This window comes from Sander vitreus, chromosome 1 (genome assembly GCF_031162955.1).
Source record: "Sander vitreus isolate 19-12246 chromosome 1, sanVit1, whole genome shotgun sequence".
In the NCBI taxonomy this organism is placed as follows: Eukaryota; Metazoa; Chordata; class Actinopteri; order Perciformes; family Percidae; genus Sander; species Sander vitreus.
The window spans coordinates 27263006-27290945 of NC_135855.1; the positions used below are offsets into that span (position 1 = coordinate 27263006).

Genomic DNA, 27940 nt, shown 5'->3' on the forward strand with positions numbered 1-27940 from the left:
GCATGCGTTCCAGTCAACATTCTCATCAGCTTTGGCAAACTTGTAGTAGTTTATTACAAAAAACCTAATTTTTTGGCATTCATCAAATCTGTGGACAAGTTATGTGTTGAAACTACCTAGACTGTTAAGCTGGGCATGCACTGTATAGTTTGAGCCTGTCTCTGACCCGATTTTTGGTGGTTTACTGGTAGAAAAAGGTCAGGATTGTGTAAAATCTACCTTTTCCAGTTAAGATAGATTAGATAACTTCAGTAAGCTTTTTGCTTTGGGTTTTTTTTTCGGCCTGAGTGCGTTTTTAAAGGAAAAAAAGGCAGCTCCCCACATAACTGCAGAGAGATTCAGCTACAGAAATCAGCAATTCAGAAAGACCAGTGTTTCTTACCAATATAAAAGAGTTTGATGTAGAATGGCAGTACATGATAAGTTTGCCAAAACTGTTTTGAAAAGCTTTTTTTATGGTAACCTTGAATCATGCATGGAAGATCTGTCTCAACATCGCTGCATGGATGCCATGTAATCATGAAGGCAGGGAGTACATGATGGGCGGACTTCTGTCTTACCCACACTTTAAGCAGTCAGCTGGTCAATTAGCCACTAAGTTAGTCACTCAGTCAGCCAGTCTGCCAGTGAACAGCCGGTCATCAGTCAGTTAGGCAGTTGGCAACAAAATCAGTTACTCCTTCATACTCAGAGACACGACTGACTCTGAGGACTGTCTCCCGGTCCCTCTGAAGAAATCATCCAACAGTGAAAAGACAATAGAAAACCACAGGAAAAAATGGAAAAAAATAAGAGAAAATTGTAAAGAAAGTTAATTTGTGACACCAGCAGAGCCAGACAGACACAGATGAAGATGAAGGAAAAAGCATGACATTTGATTAGTGTTGTATTTTACTATAACTTTAGTAAACAAATTGTTGTGTAATCCAGTCATAAATCTGAAAGTGACAAGGACAGTCTCTGTAGTCTCTTCCCTCGTCTCCTGCCGCCTCATTGGTGTTGACGTGTTTTGAGAGATTGGTCCTTCAGGTTTCTCCCGTGAGGATACAAAGCCCGCTGAATTGAACTCAACATCAGTCTTCCCAAAGATAGGATTTACTGCAGGACTGTGGGATTGAATTATGCTGTACAGTGGCTCCTACTGCACTAAACCCATAACTCTGTGTGAATTGTAATATTGCTGGACTTATACACAACACTTGCTGACATTATAATCACATCATAATTGCTTTGCCTTCCTGTGACCCTCGTTCCGGACCTGACCCGGTGCTTGATTAACGGTGCTCTGTGGAGTCATGCCAACGAGAAAAGGGAGTAACTTCCTGGCCCACTGGCATCATGTCAGCATACTGATCACAGGGCCTGGCAAAGAGCAGCTTCATACTTATTCATTTATTCGTCCTCTCTCTTTATCTCGTGTCTCGTCCTCTCTTTCTGTCTGACCCTTTGTCCTATTTGCTCTCTCTCTCTTACTGTTTTCCTGACTCGCCTTCTGCCTCCCAATAAAATATCTGTCTCAGTAAATGACTACAAAGCAGTGCTAATAGTGCGGCTTTAGGGTTTTTCTGCCAGTGTTTACTCTCCAAGGCAGCTGTGGAGCCCTTGTGTCTGCTGTGGAAGTATAAATCTAATAGAAACTGAATGGGGGCATAACAGGATTGTTGTACTGTATTGTGAGTGCCATCAATTGCAGCAGTGAATTTTTTAAATTAAAATATTGAAAAGCATTTGGTCTGTGATGGTTGTCATATCTATCCTATGAATAGTCTTTTCACACATATTTTGACCTGTCAAACACAAGTGTAACTAATAACCTTAATAACAGCTGCATCTTATTAATGCTATTTGGAAGTGGTGGCCTAGAGGTTAAAGACCGGGAGGTCGCCGGTTCAATCCCCAGACCGACGGGATAAAATCTGGGTGCGGGAAAGTGAAAGAGCAGCACTTGTCCCTCCCTCATCACCACCACTGAGGTGCCCTTGAGCAAGGCCCTTAACCTCAACCGCTCCAGTGGAGCTGCTCAGTGGCCAGCAGATCAGACTGTGGTTGTACTGGGCAGCTTCCAGGTATGAATGTGTAACTGTGTGACAGGTTGTCGTTGCAAATGAGAATTAGTTCTCAATCGACTTACCTGGATAAATAAAGGTTAAATAAATAAAATAAAATACACCTGTGCTTCTGCTGCTATGATAAGGTTATTAGGTTATATTTTGATGATAATTAAATGAACATTTACTGCAGGGTGGTCACCTAAACAGCATTCAAACCGTGCAACACTCAGTTAAACTCTGATAATGAAGTTGTTTGAAGCAGCGTTTAGTCAATGTGACCCAAAACCTCTCAGCCAAAACCAATAATAATCAACGTCCTTTAGATAGCTTATCAAAGCTTGTTTATTTTTCCTGTGAAGTAATAATATTTCCTTTTCTCCAGGGTTTGTCAGTAATGGCTGAAATAGAGGGCAATACAAAAACATTTGGTTCGTGTCACACTATTTTGTGCAAGTATGAATCTGTTAATTTTGGCTGCAAGTGTTATTGTATCAGGAGCAAACGCTTCAGTCTGTGAGGCTGCTGCTTTCAGACGCTGGCTGAGAGTGTAGGATAGGTAGCAGAGGCCTTTCAGTAGAAAAATGTACGCAAGTATGATGAGAGGACAAATGGAGCTTTAGGTTCCTTGAATTGCAATGATCTTGATTTGTTGTTTGCATGTAATCTGGAAAACTGTACTGTATTTTTTAATTAATTAATATTGTACTATATTCTAGTATCATAATATTGATTTTAACCATATCGCCCAGCCCTACCACCTCTTGTACACTAGACACTGACATAAAACAGACTCATCATTAAAAGCAAAGTGTTGTTAATTATGGCTCATTTCATCCCAAAATGTTACTGCCATTACGCCAGCACATCATAAACATGTTGTTTATCAAGTTGTTTGTTTATTTTTCCCTCATCCCTGCGTCCCTTCTCTCTATCTCCTATTCTCTTTAAATATCCTCTTCCATCTCTCTCTGTCTTTTTTACTTTTCCCCTCCTTCCAATTTCTGCACTTGTCTCTACTCCGCCATCTTTCACGTCTCTGGCAGTTTAAGTGTTGTGGAGGTCAAGAGTATTCAGACTGGTCGGTCAACATGTACCACAACTGCTCTGCCCCTGGTCCATTGGCCTGCGGTGTCCCTTATACCTGCTGCATTACTACTAAGGTAGGTATAACTATTACCCTTTATAAGTATTATCACTACTACAACACCGCATTACATTACAGCAACTAGGACTGTCACCTGTTGCATTACAGCTTTTTCATCGTTCCTGGCTCTATTTCTTTTATAATGGGTCTGTGAAGCCATGAACACTCAGTTCAGTTTGTATGTCATTATAGGAATAGCTGTAATAGTGTGGAGTTGCATTTAAAATACATCTCATCATCCTTATGATGGTGATTACGCCTTTTCCATGCCAGACACACTCACAGGCAATTTCCTCCCACACAAAACAATGTGCTCCCTTTAATTAATACACCTACACTCCCCAGAGTTTACAGGGAAAGGGAACAAACAAAACTCACCCAGCTCACTACTGTTAACTGTAGATAAAGTCTGCCAATGTCATATTGTTACTGTAGTATTTTCACTGTACAAGTTATAGAATAATGAACTAATAATTGATTGATTCTCAGTTAAAATATGTTCTGCTATAACAGGAGCCACTGCCACTTTGTTTATCATTTCATCATGTAATTATATTGTTCTCATAATAGAGATATTGTGGTTCACAGATGGATTATAAATGAGTAAATTAAATTTGACGTACGTTAAGTGAAGGATGAGGAAGACTGACAAAACACACCACCATGTGTGCCAGAGACGACGCATGGTACTATTGCCCTTGAAACAGGCTCGTCTTGGCTAGCAAACAAGAAATCCACAGATTTAGAGATTTATTTATAATACTCCTTTCTTGGAAGTATGTAGTACCAGGTTCCCATAACAGCCAGAGACAGCACGTCTTTCTTGAAAATCTATAGGAATACATTATAATATATAACAAAGTACATTATTAGGTTGGAAATTATGGAATTGCAAGTCATGTTGCCATTTCCCTGCACTTCATTCTTTAAAATGTTCTCCATTGGTGAAAATGTAAGATGGATAGAAGCGACGTCTTTCTTGTCCATCAATTGTGTAATCAATCTTAACGGCTCATATCATTTCATCCATATTTAGATAATATATGATGTCTATATTTAGGTTCACATCAATGCTGTTTTCTACTTTATAATATTTTAATTATCTTTGTAATTGCAGGCCTGTAAGTTCAAATTAACACAATGCAGCAATTAACTGCATTGTGTTACTTCTCAGGCGTAAGAGTTGCAAGTTTTTCCCACCTTGAAATGTATGGAGCAGAGACAACAGCGCCTGCAATCAAACTCACAACTGGACACTGATTCCAGATTTTGCCATTTTAGTTACATTATGATATATCATAGAACACAGTATTACATTCAGTCACTTTGCATTATCATGGGCAAAAAATGGTGACAGTGTGGAATTGTGAGTTACCCTCCCATTCCTACTACTGTCATCATAATACTGTAGTAATGTATTAAAAATTCTAAAACAAATTTGATTAATAAAGCCAATACAGTGTGTATAATGACTTAAATAGGGTGATCATTCCTCCCTTCTCTTCTTTCTCTGCGAGACGGTCACAGGAGGTTGGCAGTTTGTGTCGTCTCATTTGAATATATGAATAAATTTAAATATTTTGAATATCGGAAAACCACAAGCTTAAAGTCATAAGGCGCACACACACACACACACACACACACACACACACACACACATTACAGCTGAGCTTTCAACGGTCAACAGTATTGTGGTCAGTGTCAAGCTCAATGTCACATACACATTTCTTTGGTGTATTCAGCAGTCTTGTGGTTCAGGACTGTCATCTGTGTGTGCATGGGAGAGGCAGTTATAATGTGTGTCATTGTGTGCGTTTCCCTGGCAGTCTATTTGACGTTTTCACCACATTAACCCTGCTTTCTTCTGTCTGCTGTTGATTCCCTTTTGAGGCTGAAAGCTGTTCACAGGCTTCTGTCAGTCTCCCACATACTAGTCTACCTCTTAACATTATCTGTTCTCTTTGCTTTCTCCCCTTCAGCCTAATGAAGTGGCCAACACTATGTGTGGGTACAAGGTGTTGGAAAAAACGGTAAGGCCTCAAAGTCTGACATTACTGAATTAAGAAAAGACTGATTTCTCATTAAATTCCAGCTCCCCTCCTTTAATGTCAGTTTGAAATATTAAGTGCATTTTTAATTGCCAGACAATTATAATTTTAAAGTGGCATTTTCAGACAGTTATTCCAAACTATTAGACGGTTGCTGTGTATTTAGTCTATATCCTTGATCCTCCAGGATGTTGCTGGGACTTGATCATTTTTAGTTATTTTATAAATTAAAACATGAATAATAAATATGTATTTGTTGAATAGTGAAATATCTAATACCAGCAGCACATCAAACTAGTAAAACAACTAAGCAACCAATTCCTTGACTGTATCCACTGTAACTGAAACTAATGCTACAGTAACAAGCAATTTCTGTCTTGCAGCGTTTGGACTTGATTGAAGCCATCTATATCAGAGGCTGCACTGATGCTTTCTTCATCTGGCTGATGGACAACTATAAGATTATGGCTGGACTGCTATTAGGGATCCTTCTGCCTCAGGTACACACACACACACACACACACACACACACACACACACACACACACACACACATATATATAGGCCAGAATCTGCCTCTGGGGGAGGGGGGGTATATCATAGTGGGGTCTGGGTGTCCCCCCCCAGGGAATTTTTGAGCATCACAAACTTCATTTCCCATATTTTGATTGATGCTTTTATGCACCAATTTACGGTGGAAATATCTTTGTTGTGAAAAAGAAAAACACAGATAACAATTCAAAATATATCAAAAATATAATGGAAAGTATGTTGTTGCATGTCATTGGGCATTTTTAAGTGGGTATATGGAAATCCTGGAACTTTCTTAGTGGGTATACTGCGTATACTTGCCTACATATAGACTACACCACTCGTCTGTTGGTGTTTGATTCAAACCTAAATTAGATTCAACTCAGGTTCAACATCACCAACACGTTTAGATTTTACTTGAGTTCCGATTCACCGTTTAGTTCAAAGTATTCTGGTGGATCTGTCATACCAGTAGGTCTGATTAATGAAGGAAGCATAAAACAACTTTCATAAATCATCAAAGATTTTTCTTTCCGTTTTTGGTCTTTCATTAATGGACAATATTATAGTCAGGGAGAACAGAATTCTTTTTAAAAAAACAAGGAAAAGATGCAAGTGAGGAAAACAAGGAGATTTGTGTGAAGCGCCCATGGCGACCTCCCTTACTATACTTAGCTTCTCTCTCTCTTTTTGTCTCCAGTTCTTTGGTGTGATAGTCAGCTGGCTGTACATCACTCGTGTTGAAGACGCCATCAGTGAATACGGTAACTACATGGACCTACTGGACTCAAGCGCAGATGAAAGAGAAACCAAGAAGCAGGGCCGCATGGGCAAATGGTTTAGGTGTATGCCAGAGATCGACTGAAAAACAAAAATTAGCAAAAGGACTGCAGCCACCGTGGGAGCCTTTGAACTGCAGGTTTACTACATGCTCACTCTGCTGTGTGTTGATGTTTTTTCATGTTTGTTTTTGGGAAGAAGGAATTATTCAGCAACCAGATTATTGAGAGTTTGATATTCAAGTGTCAGTTCCTTTTTCAGTTTAACTGTAAACTTACTGCATGTATATAACACAAAAATGTTTGCAGGGCTCACTGTGGTGTTAACTATTAATTACTGCGTTAACATACAGTGTACTACTAATGCATGAGTGGGAAAAAGAGCTCATTTAGATATAGCTGATGCTTTTAGCTGCATTGTGCCCAAAAGAGTCTCAGGGATAAACTCAAAAACCAATTGAACCACTTTTGCTTCTGATTTTGTAATATGACATTTATTTCCAATACACAACCACAATTTACAGCACTGACCGTTTTCTTACTTTTTATACCTGTGTTTTTGCTACAAATTGAAGTATTGCTCGCCTCCTTTTATACAACCACTGGTGAAGCAGGTCCTTTCATCCGACTACTACCATTTCCAATATCTCCAATGCAAGCTATTGTAGGCTAAGACACCATTTCTGTCATCTGAAAGCAGGACGTGTTTGCCTTATTAAGACTTGAGGTTTGAGACTGTAGAATAAGTCTTTATACAGTACCCTGCACATCCACTTATGACCACAAGTGCTCACTGAACTTTTATTCCAGCACAACAAGGGATGTTTGTATTGCTCACATTTTCTTCATCAAAGCCTTAACTTTGACTCTTCAAAAAACATGTCCTGATCATCTTCAGTCAACTTACTGGTATAATGAGAAAAAATGTAAAAGCTGACCTGACACAGAGTCTGCTTCAGATGATCAGTTTTATGTTGATTGAACACCAAAGATTCTTTTGTACCTTAAAATAATGTTTCCAAAATCGTTTCAGTGGTTCATCAACTCGTAACAGGGTGAACGGCACTTCTGCATTCGCTTTGCGGCCCTCTATCGGCTATAACTGCACTATGCAAGTGAGCAATCCCGGAAGTGGAATGTCAACGATATAGACTACCACTGCCATAACAAAAGGATATCTCAGGATTATTAAGTACAGCAACCCTGTCTCCTATAGCTTTACATACTTCTAAACTGCAATCTGTGAGACACAATTTATTTTTTGTCAACATGACATAAAAAAAAAGGATAATGTGGCAAAATGTTCACACAGAACGTACCTCTAGTTACAAAACCTTGTGACTTGAAGCACAAGCTATGACGTGTGTTAAAGTCCTATGTTTTGTGTGCGCTCTATCCACCCAGACCACCTCCCTGCAACTTATACTTGTCATACCACACTTGAAACAATGTAACAATTAAGTTTCTAAACAGATTTGGCTAAATTATTTCGAAGTATAATTTATAGGAGACAGGGTTGCGTATACAAATATTAATGCATATTCAAATTGGCTAGCTAGAGCATCCTAAAACATATAATCCAGTGTGTGTTTTTTTTGTTTTACACATATGCACTTGTTATGACGTGCATGAAAAATGTGAATTTAATGTGCTACTGAACTTCGTTTGGTTTGATGTGAAGTTGGAAACTGAGACCAAATAGGTAATCTTTAATAATTAAGTAATTTAAATCTCCCTTCCTTTGTGTCTTTTTGTGACTTCACTAATGATATTCGTATATACTGTACTGTCCTTACATCACTGCTAAAACAAGTTTGCAAGCATTTCAAATTGGTTCTTTTCAGTCTCATTGCTTCTATTCAACAGGACTTACCAAGGTTTCCACGTTGGCCTTGTTTGCACTGGAGGGTCAGATAAAGATTGCCAGGACTTTATCCTCATTAGTATGGTCACAAATCAGTGCCAAATATCTAATAATGCAGAATAAGTTAATTCAGCTCATGTTCATTTTGCTGCAGAAAATAATTATTTGATTTTTACATTACCAACATGTTGCATTGTCCTTAACCTGGATTTGTTTTGTTAACCTTGATTAGAAAAGAGTCTTTTCTTGTTTCAGCTCAGTCACTACTTGACTGTAACTTGGGTGGGTTGAAGGTAAAGGTGTATATAATCAGTTAGCTGATGGTTTATTTAACATGTGCTGCCTACTGCTGCATCCATAAATCAAATTTGCAGGATTTTTGAGGCATCTCTATTAATGTTACAGTTTTTTTTAGTCGCTATGGTACCATAATCAATAGTATGGTGCAGTTTTCAAAACTCTAATCACAAGACTCCCAACTGATCGTACTTGTAAATCATTAAATCTTGCATTCAAAGCAACTCATTTGGCTTGTAAACATCTTTCACTACAAGACCAATGTTTCAACCACTAAGTTTCTGGTGAAATACGAGTACATTTGTTAAGTCACCTAAACATATCATAGTGCAATTCTTTCAGTTAAGTTATTGTAACAGTCACTTAGTCCAAGACCAAATAAGGTAAGATACATGTTTCAAAATGACCCTTTTTAAAGTGCTAAAGATGATCTGTTTGCTTCACTGTTTTCACATTACAGTAGGCAAAAATGTAACTGTACTTTACCCATCAAATTCAACAACAAGCTATTTGTATTTCCTATCCCATAATCACAAGTGTGATCAATGAAGACCTCTTCCCCAATCAGACATGCAACAAACTTTTACTGTATTGCAACATCACTGTAAGGTTTGTCTAATCAAATACTGTAAAAACACTAATGGAACTGAAAGAAAATTTACTGTAAATACTGTAAAGGTTTTCTGTAGTACACACTACATTACGCTAATCTGCATCAATTCGGTCTTCTGGATTTGGCCATAAGTACTCGTCCACATCACAATGTATGTTTTCATAGTTCATACACCTTGGGAAAAATCTTCTTGAATGTCGACTCCAAGCCTGAAATTGGTCAGCAGTAGTGTCATCACAAGCCTCATCCACACTATTGTATTGTAAACACTGTAATCATTGCAGTGGTTCTTTGTGGCCCTGATGGTTTGAGCACTATAAGTTATCAACACTAGGTTGTGGGTTGAAATCCCACCAAGGTCACATAAAAATCTCACACCTAAGGGTGGTGATTCTCAAGTTTTGCATCAGACTATAATAGGCAAAAAAAACAACCATACATACAGTATATTAGGCAAATGTTTCATTGACTATCAGTTATGAACAATGAGCATAGTGTTAGTAAAACGTATTTTAACAAAAAGAAAATCCTATCCAAAGTTTTGCATGTACTTTGTATGACCGTAGTGTATTTCAATGTGAAACTGGTCTTTCTAGATGTTTTTTGTACACAATCAATGTCAGATGTACTTAGATTTGTGAAAAGAGGTACTTTTTGATGATCTGTTGGTTTATTTGTACTTAAGGTAGTGAAATATTACCCCGTACTTGTGAGAATAGTACCATAGCGTCAGAAAAACTGTAATAAACAGGTAACAGGTCATGTTCAACATACAGTAACATACGACAGCTTCATGCTGGTCAAATAGCACTGAGAAGCAATTATTATTTTTTCTTACTAAAATGTATTGACCCAACTCTGAAAGAAAATATAACTGTTCTTTACATTTTATTGCCTTTTTTTGTCATTAACGTTTGTGAAGTCTGACATTCACCACCTTTATGTATGCCATTTACTGTATGCATATAGTTTGTCATGTGCTATATACAGGTGCATACATTCAATACGTCTGTGGCCTTACTGGGAATTGCATCACCGGTTTTTAATCGTTTAATGCATTGTCAGTTCACTGATTTGCACAAACCACATTTATTGAAAGAAGTATGTTGTCAAATTGTTTTGCCTCGTTTGGGGTGGAAAATACAATTATTTAATACTGTTCTGTTGTTTACCTTTGAGTTGACTGTAGCACTGAACAGATCTTCCTGTAAACGGATATTTGGGGATTGGGGGGCTGTTAAATAAATGATGGCCTATACAGTATCACACTGTGTATTTTCCAGAGAAGACTTCACCCTGACAAGACAAGCACTGTCTAAATCTTTTATGTAAAAGTACAAAAATTTGTATGTGAAAGGTCAACGTATAAATATAGATGGAAAAAAGTGCAGACCCTGTTAGAGGACATCTTAGAATTATTTCTACTAATATCTTTTAAACTAAGCATATTAGTTTAATCAAACGTAGTGACATTCAAATTCAGGTGTTACAAAGGGTCACTATTGCTTGGATCTGAAACATTAAATGTCAAAGAACCGCATACTACATAAGCAGTAATAAGTATTATATAATATTTACAGTGGGTATAGAAAAGAATCACCCCCCTTTAAAATAATCACATTTTGTTGCTTTGCAGCCTGAAATGAAAACGGACAAAAACAATTTTTGTTTTATTCAGCTGTATTTACAATTTATAACATCCAAGTGAACGATATAATACCAACTTGTCAGAAAAGAAAAATTACAAATTAAAAAACAGAATCACTGAGCTGGAAAAAGAATCACCCCCCTCCTAAAAATGACTTGTAAACCCAACCAGGTGTAGTTAATCACCTTCTCAATAGCACACAAAGCCAATTGACTTTCAACTGTGATCAGCTGTGGTCATTTTGATTAGCTCAGCATGAAACAAGCTTTTCCTGAAGCATTTCAGTCCTTGGTAGTGCAACTGAAGAAAACAGTCAACTATGGGTGACGAGGCATTGTCAAAAGATCTCCGGGATAAAGTTGTGGACAGGCACAAGTCAGGAGATGGATAAAAAAAAAATTCAAAGGCTTTATCAGTGCCTAGAAGCACAGTGAAGTCTATTATTAAGAAGTGGAAGGTATTTGGTACAACACAGACCCCCCCTGGGTCAGGACGTCGCTCCAAACTGGATGAAAGAGCCAGGAGGAAACTGGTCAGAGAGGCTACCAAGAGGCCTACAGCAACTCTGAAGCAGTTGCAGGAATTCATGACAAAGAGTGGTCATTGTGTGCATGTGACAACAATATCACAAATTCTCCACAAATGTGGCTTGTATGGGAGGGTTGCAAGAAAAAAGCCACTCCTCAAGAAAGGCCACATGCGGTCACGACTGAGCTTTGCCAAAACGCACCTTGAAGATTCTAAGGCCACGTGGAAAAAGGTGTTATGGTCAGATGAGACTAAAATTGAATTATTTGGCCTCAGCGCCAAACGATATGTCTGGCAAAAATCCAATACAGCTCACCATCCAAATAACACCATTCCTACAGTAAAGCATGGAGGTGGTAATATCATGTTATGGGGTTGTTTCTCTGCAGCAGGGACTGGAGCACTTGTCAGGATAGAAGGAATAATGGATGGGGCAAAATACTGTCAAATTCTTGAGGAAAATCTGCTGTTCTCTGCCACAAAGTTGTCAATGGGACGAAGATTTACCTTCCAACATCACAATGACCCAAAGCACACAGCAAAACTGACCACACAGTAGTTGAAGGAGAAAAAGGTGAATGTCCTTGCATGGCCTAGTCAGAGCCCAGACTTAAACCCCATTGAAAATCTGTGGAATGACTTGAAGACCGCAGTCTATGAACGGTCACCATCAAATTTAACTGAACTTGAGCAGTTCTGCAAAGAAGAGTGGTCAAATATTGCAACATCTAGATGTGCAAAGTTAGTAGAGACATATCCCAACAGACTAAAGGCTGTAATTAAAGCAAAAGGTGGTTCAACAAAATACTGAAACAAGGGGGTGATCCTTTTTCCAAATCATGTTTTTTAATTTTTTTATGACATGTTGGTGTTATATCTTTCACTTGGATGTTATAAGTTGCACTGAGTAAATACAGCTGAATGAAACAAAAACTGTGTGTCTTCATTTCAGGCTGCAAAGCAACAAAATGTGATTATTTTAAAGGGGGGTGATTCTTTTCTATAGAGGGTTTTCACGACGCGTCATCAGACCCGAAGTCGCCATGTTGGAGGTACTCCGCATCACAACAAAGCACAGGCACTGAAGTAGATCCCGAACGGCGTCAAGGAAAATGGTTATTTATTGCCGTGTTTTAGGTTGTACCAATAGGTCAGACCGAGAAAAACATTTGGAATATTATCGACTTCCAAAAGTTATTAAAAACCAGGGAGAGGAATGCCAGAAGTTATCAGAGGAAAGGAGGCGCTTGTGGTTGGCAAAGCTCAACCAGGATCTACGGGGGAAAACTCTGTCTTGTTCGGTCTTTGAAATGAAAACAAAAACTATTGAGAGTCTCTTGGCTACACCTTGAGTATCACAATGATATCATACAGTTAAGGTTAGGTTGATTAAAGACGTTATTGCATTACTTACTTTGGCCTTCACAACACATTGGTCGTTAATGACTTGGTACTGCGTCTCCCTCATCCATGATGGCCACACACCATCTGGTTATAAGCCTCCAAACTTTTGTAGGATTTAAGGTCTTCCGCTGTGTATGGGCTCGGCGAGAAAACCAGGTAGTTGACTATATCGGGATATGCAACTGAAGGAAGAATCACCGGGTCGCCATGGATCCAAGAAGAGGGAGCCAACTTGTAGGGATCTGCACCGCCAGTAAACTGTAATTTCTCAAAATATCGCGCCTTTTTTGTGATCCAAGTCCTTCCATGCCTTTGCATCTTGGACGCGTTTTGATGAGCTTTTCTGTTGTTTAGACATAAAGTATTAAAGTATCCAAAGTGCACAATACTCCATTACTCCATTCAGTTGTTTACACCGAGTGCATCCAATATGGCCGCGCATCCAGGTTACCACCCAGAACGTGACGTCGGTGAAAACCCTCTATACCCACTGTAGCACATTTAACTTGGTTGACAGTTCAGCATAACAATTCAGAAAATGCTAATATTATCTCAGAAATATGCACAGGATAAATATACTGTACTTTTAGATTATTTTTTTTTACCTTTTATTACCTTTTATAGTTTACAGATGTTAAATGTAACCAGTGTACTCCTCCTGCAGAACAAACACACATTACATTATGAATAAAACAAAATATGCAAATAAACAATGTACTCTAGACACTTTAAATCAGAACAAAATGTCATTCTTACTTCACATTGAAAACATAAATGAATAGATGTTTAACCAGCATGTTCAATTATCAATCCACTATGCGAATGAGAATTTGACCATTCAGGGTTTTAAAAATGTGAAATGAATGAAGTTGCTGATTTAAACTTTCACTTGAATTAAGGAAGGATTATGCTTCGATAAGATTCCTTTAGAAAAATTGCCATACAAAACATTTTCTTCTCATACACAGGCATTATCTGAGACAGAGTGGTTTAGTGTTTATCTGTTGAATTTTCTTTCTTCCCATTACTCCTGCTGCTTTGAAGACTTCCTGCTGGATGGCACCTATTAATATTTTACTCCTGCCATCACCACGGAGGAGAAAATCATTTTCCTACATCACCAACAAGGACGGAAGTTGTGAATGGTCTGGGAGGAGTGGTCATGTTGCTCTGCTCCACCAACGCACACCTTAAAATAACTTGTTTGGTTTCTTTCCATTGCTCTCATTCTCTCTACAACTCCACAACCAGAGAAAATTCATTCTTATTATTAATACCCCCAGTCTCAGACTCAGAAAAGTGAGACTTCCATGTCTTTTTTTCTTATAAAGCAGGTCGAGGGGCCAGGTAAATACTGTAAAAGTATCAAAACGCCCAAACCACAGAGAAATGCACACAACCCGTATTCAGAAACTGTGCCTTTAAACAAGCGGTCAGGCCAGCATGGTTGTGATGTCACAACTATAGGTAGGCATTGTGCTCATGTTGTGGTTTTGATGTACCATGTGTCTAAGTGAAAAGTTGATCACATCATAAGCTACATCTTGTATCAGATATCCAAATAAACTGCCATATGACACATACAGTGTGTCATGTGCAGGCATTGTTGTCACGGAAGTCAAAGATTCACCTGTGAATGGTGTGATCATGTAGTTGAACATGTGAGAGCAATGTTTGCATGAGATGTACACAACCAGATCCGTAAATACATTTGACACCATTCTGAAATCTTACAATATTTATTATTTTTAATTTAATTTAATTATTTTTATTATTAATATTTATCCAACATTGCTACATTCCACCATCACCCATGTTACATATTTCTAGTATGTTGCATCTCATAAATCAACATCCAAAACCTCCTATTTCACGTGTGCGTGCGTGTGTCCGTGTGTGCGTGTGTGAGATTACACACCCCTCTGCATTCACTGCAGTATGGACAGTCACTGACCTTGCAGGTTTGTGTCCATTTCACGCTCTCCTGTGAGAGACTGAGTTGATCTGTGTGTCCGTCAGTCATCTCTGCCAGACTCACTCTCAATCTGTCTATCCTTTGACTTTCACTTCCCCTCTTCAGCTGTTCACTCTGAACCACATGAGCAGACAGATGTACAGACAGCAAAGGAGAGTCAGGTTTGTGCTATGTCCTATGACTGTGTGGTTCACAAGAGGACAGATGGAACTGCTTTAATTCAGGTTTGTCCTGGTATCTGTTCCATTGTCTATTTTGATATAATGTTTATAATCCTATAGTTTTCAATGTCAGTGGAGATTGTTTATAGTGAAGACAACATCAGAGGCTCTGTAACTCTGTATCTATTTTGTGACTGAAAGAATATCCATCCACTGTGGTTTAGCTAGGACCAACAGGTTAAATACTACGGTGAAATTTAAATCAGAGGTCCATCCAGCCATAACACACTGACACAGAGGCATAAATCCACCTTAAGTTTGCTGACTTGTCAGGGACAGTTTACTAGATTCCAATCCACCGGCTTTAAGCTACAAATGCAGTTCTTCTCTGTAGGCCGTTGTCTTTTGTCTTGTGCACCTTCCTGATCCAAAAGTAGTTTTTTAGTGTAAGTTGCAGCCAGAGCTTCCATTGTCCTATTAGTCCATAGTTGAGGAACTGATTTTATTTAATTCTCTTAAACTGAACATTTGTCCCATAGAAAAGTGCTGAAAGCAAAGAGTACATCAGCAGAAATCATGTACAAATAAACAAACTAATATCCCATTAGATGCAACTTCAAAATCTTAGCTTTTTCTCAGATCAGCAGCACTTTGAGTCTGGAGAGGGCATCGAGGGCTGCTCTTACCAATGGCTCAGCTGCACAGCTCCTGCAGTGTTATTTATCATTACTGTCAAACTTTAACCCAATATACAGAAACCATCACACAAGCTATGTTTTCTATTTTTCTGGGAACAATTGAACCCACCAAGCTCTCTCACACACACACACACACACACACACACACACACACACACACACATACACATACACATACACATACATACATTCAACCTCTACTAATGGACTGCTTGCATAAAGTTAATGGTCCTAGCATAACTACAAAATTGTTAAAACATGCTGTGGTTGACAATGCCAATAAACTCAATTGAAATCAGAGCCAGTGGAGTGGAAGTGAAGCACTATACACAATATTTGACACATATTTGACGAAATTGAGCATAAGCTCAGTAGTTTCAGGACACGGTGAAATGAGCAAAAACACTCAGTAATTTCACATTTCAGTAACTGCAATATGATGTAAAGCTGAAAAATGATGACAGTTACAGCTTGGATTAAATGTTTGATGTTTTTTCAGTGTGTAAATGTGTTTAGAATCATCATTTAATGCAATAATATAAACACAATTTGGCAACCATTTATTGTCATAAGTAAACATAGCAAAATCTATTAAAATGCATGATGTGCAATATTACTCACTGAAAAAATTACATGAATATAGTTTTACTCTTCACAAATGTAAATTAAACTTTTTTCAAAGACACTGCATTTAGTTGCCTGTCTACCAACAAAACCAACCCCTTCTTAAATCTGAGCCAAGTCACTCATGTGTATTAAAATTCCATTTAAATTCCATTTAAAATTCCATTTAAAATTCCATATAACATATATAATGGGTTGTTTGCTATTAGCTTGTGCCTGATAAGTTCAATCAGAGAGCTAATGAGGACATAAAAGAACACTAGATATTTTTCTAATTAATTTAATCAAGGACAAAATTGAACTGGTAAGAGAAAACCTGTTCAAGACTAGTGGATCTATCACACTGCAATTCACCATTCACAACTAGAGTTTTGTTCTTTTAGGAAATCAGAAATCATGGATCAATTAATCCATTTTTGTCTAAACATGTTTTCTCTAAATATATATTCTCTTTACCAACTTTGTAGACACAAACACAAACACACACACACTCTCTCTCTCACTCACACACACACACACACACACACACACACTGACAATGTGTCACTGTGTCCAATAATGCGTAGGATGGTGCTGGTCATTTATTAGTCTGATAGATAGTCCAGTGTATGCGCTGGTGCTAACATTTAGCTGTGCACAACATGACAATATAAGCTAATCAGTTAGTGTGGACAGCAGTAGGAACATGGATGGAGAAGTGTGTCTTTAGAGCCACGTGGCTTTTCACAGACCTACAGAGTGGAACTATAATTGGCTCATGATGCTACTTGTTTCTCAAAGATCAGCTCACCACATGCATGTATACATACCACATTAGAACCATGTCTATAGTGGCCATACTCCACATCCATATACTCCTCTCACTGTGACTACATAGAAATTAGATTTTTATTAATTGGAGCAGACCAAGCAGACACATTGTTTTGAATGTATCAACCAAATGACCACACCATGACAAACCAACATTATGTGAGACTCATTTTTTAGTCTGGTAATCTGATCTGATCTGACGCTGGCGTTAACACTGATGAAAACACTCAATAAACTAACAACAGAAATAGAATGAGTCTGAAAAGCAGCAACGAACACAACATTCTCTGTGTGAACCACAAAAGCACAAGAAAGATGTAATCATCCAGATGACATGAAACAAATTATATTTTCCCACAGTAGCAAATAGCTGCTTTTACTTACTGTAATATGTAATTATGAAGTCGACACTTATCTAGTCTCCAATCTGTAATGTCTGTACATCATCTCTGTTTCTCCTGTGAACACAGTAATTAAAGGTCATGCAGTTAGGAAACTGAAATTTAGTTTTATAGGTCTGGATTCAGGCAGTTTTCTGGTCAGTCTTTTTTTGTAATGAAATTGGGCCCTAGGTGACAAACTGTATTTACTCTGTTTGGGTTCCAAGTTGGAAAAGAACAAGGCCAATGAGCTTGAAAATGAAAAGGTAAGCTAGAGAAACTAAATCATGGACAGAATCTAAAAGATTGATTATACACAATTGCACCAAACGTCATGACAATCCATATCATAGTTCAGGAGGCATTTAACTCAAAAGCTAAAAATGTGAACCTCATGGTAGCACTAGAGGAAAAAGCCATATGGCTTCATCCTCTGGGCACCATTCACCTGTACAAAATAGCATGGTAATCCATCCAATATTTGTTGAGATATTTCAGTCTGGACCAAAGTGGTGGACCAAGCAACAGACTTCTGTTAGCGTGGCTAAAAGAAAACCACATTTCACAAAACAGAATGCACGTTTACATTTCACGCCACAAATTTACATACAAAATAAATACTGATCACTGTGAGCTGAAAGACTATTTATAGGTATTACCATCAGATATGTTTAGCTTGCTTTGTTCTCCACCAGCAGAGTTATACTAGAAAGGAGGAGTTCTGATGGCAGGAGGATGTAGAATAATTGTGCCTATAGTTCTGTAGATATACGAAACTAAAAAGAGAAAGAGCTGAACAGGGCAGTGAAATGTGGGATTCATTACACCATGTATGTTCATTTTACACAAATGTGTGACAGTCAATCAAACTCTTTAACACAGGCAGTACTGTTCATCTAACTTGTTATAGTTTTTTGTTTTATCCATTTGTTTTATGAAATGTTACTGTGCTTTGAAGTTCTGGGCCAACATAGTTAATGCCTCCTATGCCTGCTTGAGTACTGCAGTTGCCTCTTTGACTTCTGCTACTTTTTAATTTACAAGTTGATCTAAAAATCACACACCATCTCACTGGTGTAATATACTTGAGGAGAAATATTGCGTTGATATGACTGCAAAGGCAAAATTGTTGTCTCTGAGGTCATAACAAAACAGTACATAACTAATGTCCTCAAAAGAAAAATATAATAATTACCAGTGTATTTCCTCTTTTAGCCTTTTGTCTGCAATACAAAGTAGTAACAAAGGTTACTACTAGTTAGCGAGCAAGCAGAGAATTGGAAATAGCTCAAAGTAATGGATGAGTGGTAGAAACATACAGCCTTTGATCTATGTTTTGCAAATCTACATAGTGTGGAGTGACTTAAGTTCATGCAACTTATGCACCAAAGTGTTAATAATTCCATAATAGAAAATAAACTTGAACGTGTAAAGGTGGAACTACAGTGTGAGAATCTGACGTGTTGCCAGCCCGAACTAGCAGAGTCCGGGCTTTTATTCATTTTTTTATTTAACCTTTATTTAAGCAGGTAGGCCGTTGAGAACAGGTTCTCATTTTCAACGGCGACCTGGCCAAGAAAAGCATACGTGTGCAAGACAACATACCATTTCACATACAATACAATACAAGAATGCAGAATACAATGGGCTACATAAGGTACAGAAAAAGTACAGAATAAGTAGGCATTACAAAGCCTGGCACAAAGTGAGGTGTAACTAAGTCGATGGATATGCGAAAGTAATTAGTTAATAACACGATAAACATAAATAGACAGTCTATATTACTGCTGAGATGTAGTAAAGAGTCAAAAATACAGTAAGTGCGAATTGTAGTCTATGTAGTGATAGAGATCAGTTTTAACGCAATATATATGAATAGACGTCTATATAAATGCTGAAATGTAGTGAAGAGTCAGTATATAGTTAGTACAAGTTGTGGTATAGTAAGTGATATAAATCAGTAATAACACAGTAAAACATAAATAGACAGTCTATGTAGATGCTGAGTGTAGTAAAGAGTCAATTAGTGCAGAGTGTGGTCTAGATAGTGATGTCGATCAGTAATAACACGATATACATGAATAGGCAGACTATATAAATGCTGAAATGTATTAAACAGTCACCATACAGTTGGTGCAGGTTGTGGTCTAGATGGTGAAGTAGATCAATAGATGTACAAAAAATGTATGACAACAAAGGCAGGGAGAACGGTTGAGCATGCCAGGGCAGATGAATAGTGCGAAAGAGCGTAAACAGATATGAAAGCAGTGCAGATGTGCAACACAATATCTGACTGTAGGCAGTACCCTGTTGAGAATGGAAGTGTGTGCTGTGGTGTCCGAATATTCCTGTGGGTGTGTTGTCATGCTGTATGTGTGCACTGAGTTGTGTATTTCAAATGTGCATGGGCTCCTTTTGTAATATAGGCCTGTGTGATGACATTCTAATCAACTCATTATTCATAATTAATTCCTACTCTCTGCCTTACATACCAACGTGCGCTCACACACACAAACACACACACAGCTGAATAGGTGTCACTGCACAGGAGAGCCCCCTCACTCTGCTCTGCACTGAGCCTGTTTTCATTCCATCATTGTGTTTCTGGCTGACCACACTTAAATCTGCACATGTGAGGTGCTTTCACCTGTGTTTAAATGTAAGGTTAATTAAACTTGGTCTTATCCTGAGGTGATATGAAGGCCACTTCCTCATATACTTAGACTTTATATATTGGACATTTTACATGCACCTTCTAGTACACCATAGACCTTTTTCACATACCACATTTGACATATAACAGTAGTAAAAGCACAGGTGTAAATAATAATTAAAAAAAAAATGATGGTTGAATTCCATGTAGCTGCTTCAGTTTCAGGGTCCTGGTACTATGCATGCTGGCTCACTGTCACACTGTCATAACTTACTGGGACACTTGAATAGAACAAGGCCATCATTAATGTTATTAAGCTGCAAGCTGAATATGAAGAGAGACGTGCATTGAAAGACTTGATTGATTGCTTAATGAGCGACACATGACTTTTTGAATTAAATAGCTTGATCATTAATATGTAAGAAGAGATGGAAAGGTCAATAGAGTCAGCCATTCGGGTGCTTTGTTAAATGTATGTTACTAATGACTCTACCAAAGACTAATCTGTCCTCTGTCCCTTTCTCACTTTTCTTTCTTTAATTCTCTAAATTTGGCTTTGACCTTTGTAAGAAGGGGTGGTGAGGCAGGGAAACATCCACGGCTTGTAACAAAGATATATACAGTATATGTATATAAATATTTCTTATATTTTATATAATCCTTGTTGTCTGTGTCCTTATTGCACCGTGCGTTGGAGAGAAACGTAATTTACAATTGCTCTATATGTCTGGCACATATGGCAGAATTGACAATAAAGTTGACTTGACTTGATGAAACAGTTCAAACAAGGGAAACGAGTGAATGAGTGAATGACTCAGCAAAGTGATTGAATGTGTAAATATGTAGAAGACACCAGAGTTTACTGATTGTCATTTCTTCACCCCTCACAGGGCTGTAGCTTTTGGATAAATGCATCATGGAGGATCACAGCCAGCTCGTGGCAGAGACTCATGCTGCTGCTCCCACTATTTGACAAGATAACAATGACAAGATAGATAGAGTTTAAGCAGCAGTGACCTGACAGCTCAGCACATTTATATCAATAGATTTCCAATGCACAACAGGGGTCAAGTCAAACTCAGATGTGGACACTGGATGAAGAGTGGAGTCAAACACTACATTAGCACTGTGACTTTTGTAAGCTGCAAGTTAGAATCAAAGTTAGAATTTGATTGTGTCAAACTATGATCTTGTTTTTCATTCTTTTTGTATTACACTCCAAAAGGCAAATAGATATGACTACAGTGTGGGTGTTATTTATTAAAGCCATGGAAAAGAAAATGCATTTTTTTTAAAATCTTCATTAAATAATTGGGCTAATTTGGATCATTTGAGACAAAACCAGACAACAATCTGATCATTAGTGTTTGTTTCTGTGACATCTATGTTAGCACCATTATCTTGTTCTATTGTTGTTGCCAAGTCACTCTCAGTATTGCCAGCTGAGTCAACTCATCAGAACACTTATCTGTAACTGACATGTTATGTATTACATCATACACTATATACTATAAACTAATCTCTATTGCATACTGTTTTGCAGTTAGAAATTAATAATAAGGGTAGCTGGTATGGGGGAATTACTGGAATTGTTGGGTCTTTGTAAATTATAGAGTGTGGTCTAGACTTACTCTATCTGTAAAGTGTCTTGAGATAACTCTTGTTATGATTTGATACTATAACTAAAATTGAATTGAATTGAATTGAATTGGTAGCTCACCTGGTAGAGAAGTGCCCATATGCAGAGGCTCAGTCCTCGATGTAGCGGTTCAGGGTTCAAGTCTGACCTGCGGCCATTTGCTGCATATCTTCCCCCTCTCTCTCTCTCCCCCCTTTCCTTTCTACAGCTGTCCTGTCTATTAAAGGCTAAAATACCCAAAAAATTATCTTTAAAAAAATAAATAAAATGAATAATAAAACAGCAGAAATGAGATCTGCTGATATTTAGAACGTGACGATTATTTTTTTTATAAAAAGGAGCTTTTTAGTTTTACTTGTACAAAACTTGGTAAATTGACTAGACCTGTGTCTTTTTTGGAGTAACACTACTCTTTTACAGTTTTGTAATAGCATGAACTGATACTAGATGTGATACAGTCATATTTGTACTAAGTTTTGGAGAATTGATACACTGTGGTACAACGAGAAAACAATTACTGCTCTTTGACAAACATCTAATATACTGTAGCTGTCCAGAAGAAAATGACCACGGCTGAATCACGTTTTAGGAGGGTGCCAGCTGCTATCAGGGGCAGAATAATTGAGGAAGCTCTGATATGTAATCAAACTCCTGAACTGAACTGAAATAAATCTGATAAACCAGTCCTTAGTGTGTGGCTTAATGTGGTATCCCTGAGTATCGCCCATGATTCTCTAAAGTGCAGAGTGAGGGTGATTAAAAACTTGAATGGCTATAAATGACACTAGAATGTGTTCTTTATTGTGTTAACAACAATACAATCAACTGGTTAAGAAGCATGAAAGTAAATAAAATCATTATGTCAATGCTCTGCATGTTTGATTGACATCTGGACCTACAGGGGGACAGAGAGGCAATGTAAATACTAAAATTGCTCTGTAACAGTAGTTTACATGTTACGTCACAGTGTATTGGTCGTGGTGGTATTGCAGAGAGTTATTGTTTTAGTAGACCTACTTTATTTTAGTTTGAAACAGGATCTCTGTTCCAAAATCATACAGACAACACTATTCATTTCATATTACGTATTCATTTCTATTCTACATACATTAGCTAAAAGATGATGGAACACTGAAGTACTATCTTCTTCATTTTTAGTCTGTCTGAAAACTCTTTTGCACATGTTTATACCAGTTCACAGTAAAGTGTAAACACAAGGCCACAGTGTCAGGATGTGCACATACCAAGAGTGCCACCTGTGAGCATATCCACTTTAAAAGCTTCATTTTACTCTTCTATTTTTTCCATTTGACTAGCAGCTGAAGACACAGACCAGATGCCAAAAGTCTATATTGCTGTGGATGGATGCATATGTAAAGTTTACAGGATATCTGTTCTGGTGTGTGTGTGTGTGTGTGTGTGTGTGTGTGTGTGTGTGTGTGTGTGTGTGTGTGTGTGTGTGTGTGTGTGTGTGTGTGTGTGGGCCCCCCACTGGTATGTTATTGTCTGACCACACACTGAAACAGAGGACTTTAATCCTCACGTCTAAACTAACAATACCATGAATGGTATCTCTTGTATTTTTCAAATGCCTGGCTGGGACCCAAAGTAACAAGCTAACAGAGAAGAAAATAGTAAACAAAGTATATAAATAGGATAAAATAAAATATGATATGTAATAATGATAAAGTAAGGAAGGATAAATAAATTGTAAATTTAGAAATAATTCATCATTAATAAGGGACCGTTCGGTATTTATGGCATGGACCACCGGAGGAAAATAGGGGAGGGTCGTGTCTTTTTATTCTTTGCTGAGGGGAGGGTCATCCAACATTTTTCAGTCCGGGGGGGTCACCCACATTTCGTATTCACGAAACAGCAAAATTTCAAAGTGGCTTGTTTGGTGCATATTTTTCCATGTAGCTCCATGTAGCTCTCTCAGTGTCTGCCCTCCTTCGATACCAGATGGGTCTGACCCATGAGTTTGCTGTCGGGCAGGGCATAGACATATGGGGCAGGGGGAGCTGGCCCCCTGGTGGCTGAAACGGATAATTGCATTGTTTAAAAAATAATGTCTAAATAACAACTAAATGGTGGTAGGTAATACATCAGATTGCATATACTGATTTAGTAAAAAAAATATTACCTGGCTGACGATGGGAGCAGCAGGACGCAAAAAACGAAAATGACTGTTGAATGTCTAGACATCTTACCGTGCCAAGGTTGCAATAAAGGTTTCCTAAATGCCACATTTGATGTCAGCTTACTAATTGATTGCGGGTTTTGTGTAGATTTGGACTTTTATAGTAGCTCAACGCCAGGCCAATACAAAACGTCAAATAAACTGGACGGGTACCGGTGACCCGAAGGAGAACACAAGGGTTAACCTATCCTACCTTGGTTTACATCTCATGGAGTCATTCATAATAATAACAGCGTTGGCATTTTAAAGTGTCAAATGAAAGCGCAGCAGTCATTAAAAGGCAGGTCTAGTGTCTCACAAAGTTTACCCTAAACTTTTCTCACACGGTAGACTATGTTTTGTGAGTTCCACTCACAGACTGCAGGTGGATATCTGCTGCCATCTGCTGGTCAGGAACTGCAAATCTGGTTTATTCTAGCCAAGGCAGGCCATGAGGCAGTCAGGTAGGCATTTTACTGTAGGTGTAGGTAGGTGGTTTTACATAATAAAACAGTCAATCCAAACAGTAAATTTGTTCCTGTTTTAGTCTTTTAAGCTTTTTACATTAAACTGCAACATGAAATTCAACATAACCTTATATTAACTGTCTGATACCACTGCTAAAATAAATGGACTACAAATGTTACATCAGATAATTGGTTGAAATTGTTCAATCCTCTGGTGTTGTTTTGTTTCATGGCCAGTTGGTGGAAGCAAAGCTCTATCATGGACTGGGTTCATTGTGTGCCTTAGTTTGTCAGCCACCTGTGTTACCATGTCTGTTAATTATGTTTGTGTGTTTGGATTGTTTGAATTGTTATCTTTACAGGCAGTTTCCTTGGGCATGTTTAGCACATTTTCGTGTAAAAAAACGATGTCCACTTCACTGTCTGTTACTTTCCTACTGCATAAAACACATCGATTGGCCCACTCTATTAGTTACAAATGAAGGTGTTATAATAGAAATAGCCTAATTGTCAGCCTATGTACCAATAGAATAAAAGTCCATCTTCATCAAGTGCTTCATCAGCTTTATTTTAAACTCGTATTATTCCAAAGACAGAAGATGGGGAGTGAGTCTGGCTAACACAAATAATTGTTTAAGGAATCAGCTGAGATTGCTTGTTTCTCTCGCGATATGTGGCAACCCAGTGAGCAGCCAGTCTTCTGTCAGCCCGTGAGGAGGATCCAGGGAACAGACAGACTGGTGGTCTTCTGTCATCAGCGGAAATGTTCAAAACAGAGAAACTAAAAGCTTTGGTCAATGAGCGACTGAAAGCCGCCGCTGAGGACATATTCAGCATCTTTGAAACAACTATTAAAGACTATGAGGAGATAGTTTTTCGTTCAAAACAGGAGGTCGACCAACAACGAAGAAGGCTGGCCGGGTGGAAAGGTAAGTTACGTTGACGGCAGGTTAACTTTAGCCTCTGAGCAGCGCTGACACTGGGAGGTCTTTACTTCTGTTAAATCAGAAAGAATAGCGTTTGTTAAGATGTACTGGAACCAGCTGGGCCACTCCCTAAATACTTGTTAGGAGACAGTAAGTAGCGCCATTTTGCATCCCTGAAGGAAGGCAGGGGGATGCAAAATGGCTGTCACTGGCAAAATGTGCCACACGATGGTTTTGTTGGTACCTTGGTAGGGACTATAGGCAACAGGACATGGATCCCAAAGCCTTTTCACCTCTTACCGTCCTCTCATACCTCACTTCCACCTTTCTCCTGTCAAACAGTTTGGAGAAGAAAGAGGGATGGGTGGAGTTGAAAAGGCAAACAAAAATGAAATGAATGGCAGTCAATGAAATGCTTATTAGCATCAAAATGGCGCCAAAGGAGGTTCGCGGTCCGAGGAGAAGCTTACCCCCTTGGTGAATCTGGAATCTCCTCCTTATGTCTTAATAAGGAGCAAGGTTACCTCCCCTTTCTCTGCTTTGCCCACCCAGAGAATTTGGCATGGCAGTTGGTCAAGGCCACACCCCCCACCCTCCACCTTGCCCCCCCCCCCCCTCTCTCCTCCACAAAGCTACAGACACAGAAATGGCACATCCTAAGGAAAGCTCATTGTACTAGTGGCTGTAATTCTGCACCAAGGCAGAATTTCGGGAAAGAGACTTCAGATACAGTATTAGGGGACCACTAAGGCCTCTATAAAAGCACCTACTAGCCACGAGCCAACACAGAGGCGATTTTATTATTTTATTTTTTATTATTTATTATTATTTTTCATCTCCCCCACAGCATTAAAAACATGATGAAGCGTGACCCCAAAACTTGTACTTAAATTGTGCATATCGTAATACAAACTGTTGTAACAAAATGAGTGCTGTAATGAAGCTGACTTGTTTGATATGCATTGCATTTGTAAGTCAATCTACATTGTTTATTTTTGTTTTTATAAACTTTTGTTTGCAAGGAGATCATCACAAAGCATACCCTTTCATTTCATAAACAGGAAGCCATTAAAAGATAAGCACCATTGCATGTGTTTTCTTGTGGAAAGAAAGACTGTAGTTATACTGCTGCTGTTTACATCTATTCATGAGCAGACTACCCATCATAACATAACCATGCAAAATTCTGAGATTTGTATATGCTGGGACACATTTTAATGCCTGCCTTGTCTCGCTCTCTGCTAAATATTTGCAAATCAAAATATTTGATGAAACTAAGGCTTACATTTCTTTTCTCATGTGTGATACTGTGCAGCCCCCCTGCAGCTCTCTGTCCAGGAAGAGGACGCTCCCTCTGAGCAGTATCACTGTGAGAAGAAGACTGACCTGTGTGAGGATGACCAGGAGCCCCCGCAGATTAAAGAAGAGCAGGAGGAGGAACTGTGGACCACTCAGGCAGGGGAAAAGCAGCAAGAAGAGGTTGATACCAAAGGCGCTATGTTCAATATAATTTATGTGCAAAGGAATGATGGAGATAGAAGACAGTTCCCACATCGAAACCAAGAAGTTGAAAATAAAGAAGACAATTTGCCCAGCAGCTCATGTGAACAGTTGAAATCAGAACCTGATGAAGAAGGCTGTGGTGCATCAGAGCCAACCAGTGACTGTCAGACGAGTGAAGTTAGTGACTGTGAATGGAGGGACAGTGGAGGATTTCACTCAGGTGTAAACAGGAAGAAACCACAGCAAGCTGGTGAGACAGCAGACAGGCCGTACACCTGCAGCATATGCAACAAGAATTTCAGAATTAAATCCATTCTGACTCGCCACATGAAGACACACACAGGAGAGAAACCTTACAGTTGCGGTGTTTGCGGTAAAAGCTTCATCCAGCGCTCATATCTGCAGACTCACATGAACTCTCACTCCGGACAGAAACCGCATACATGTAGTTTCTGTGGCAGAGGGTTCACACAAGTTGGAAACATGAACGCCCACATTCGAATCCACACGGGAGAGAAGCCTCACATCTGTACTCACTGTGGAAAAAGTTTTAGAGAGAAAGCGGATCTCATTAAGCACACAATAATTCACACTGGTGAGAAACCTTACATTTGCATTGTATGTAATATGAAATTCAGTGCTCAGTCTAATTTAACACGCCACATTAAGACTCATTCAGGGGAGAGGCCATATAGTTGCACTGCTTGTGGAAAAAGATTCATTCGGCGCTCCCATTTAATTATTCATATGAAGACTCACGCAGAGAATCTCTAGACTGGAGAAATTATTATATTCACTCCGTTATTTATTTGATAAATTCCTAGGTAGAATGGACAAAGAAAATGTATAAAATAAAAACCCATTTTTTCTGAGTTGTTGCTATATAGTTTTGCTGTATTATACTCAGCAAGTTGTAATAGTGTGTTTCTCCAGGTGACATTAAATAAAGCAAGGGGGCATTATTATGTCTTCAAAAATCATCACGAGTCATTCTTGTACTTTTTCTCCAGCGATG

The 27940-nt window shown here is 38.5% G+C and overlaps 2 protein-coding genes across 3 annotated transcripts in view; both read left to right on the forward strand.

The window, feature by feature from the left end:
* Nucleotides 1-10590, forward strand: part of tspan15 (tetraspanin 15) — a 34239-nt gene extending 23649 nt beyond the window's left edge. For both annotated transcript variants that reach the window (XM_078250787.1, XM_078250795.1), the window contains exons 5-8: nt 3095-3211; nt 5175-5225; nt 5627-5743; nt 6475-10590. In XM_078250787.1, the coding sequence (XP_078106913.1) occupies nt 3095-3211; nt 5175-5225; nt 5627-5743; nt 6475-6639 (450 nt within the window). In that variant the 3' untranslated portion in view covers nt 6640-10590. The remainder of the gene's footprint in view (nt 1-3094; nt 3212-5174; nt 5226-5626; nt 5744-6474) is intronic.
* Nucleotides 10591-25177: 14587 nt separating this feature from the next.
* On the forward strand, nt 25178-27905 carry LOC144518266 (uncharacterized). Its single transcript, XM_078250807.1, has 2 exons — nt 25178-25425; nt 26738-27905. The coding sequence occupies exons 1-2, from the start codon at nt 25260-25262 to the stop codon at nt 27697-27699; spliced, it is 1128 nt and encodes a 375-aa protein (XP_078106933.1). The 5' UTR covers nt 25178-25259; the 3' UTR covers nt 27700-27905.
* The last annotated feature ends 35 nt before the right edge of the window (nt 27906-27940 follow it).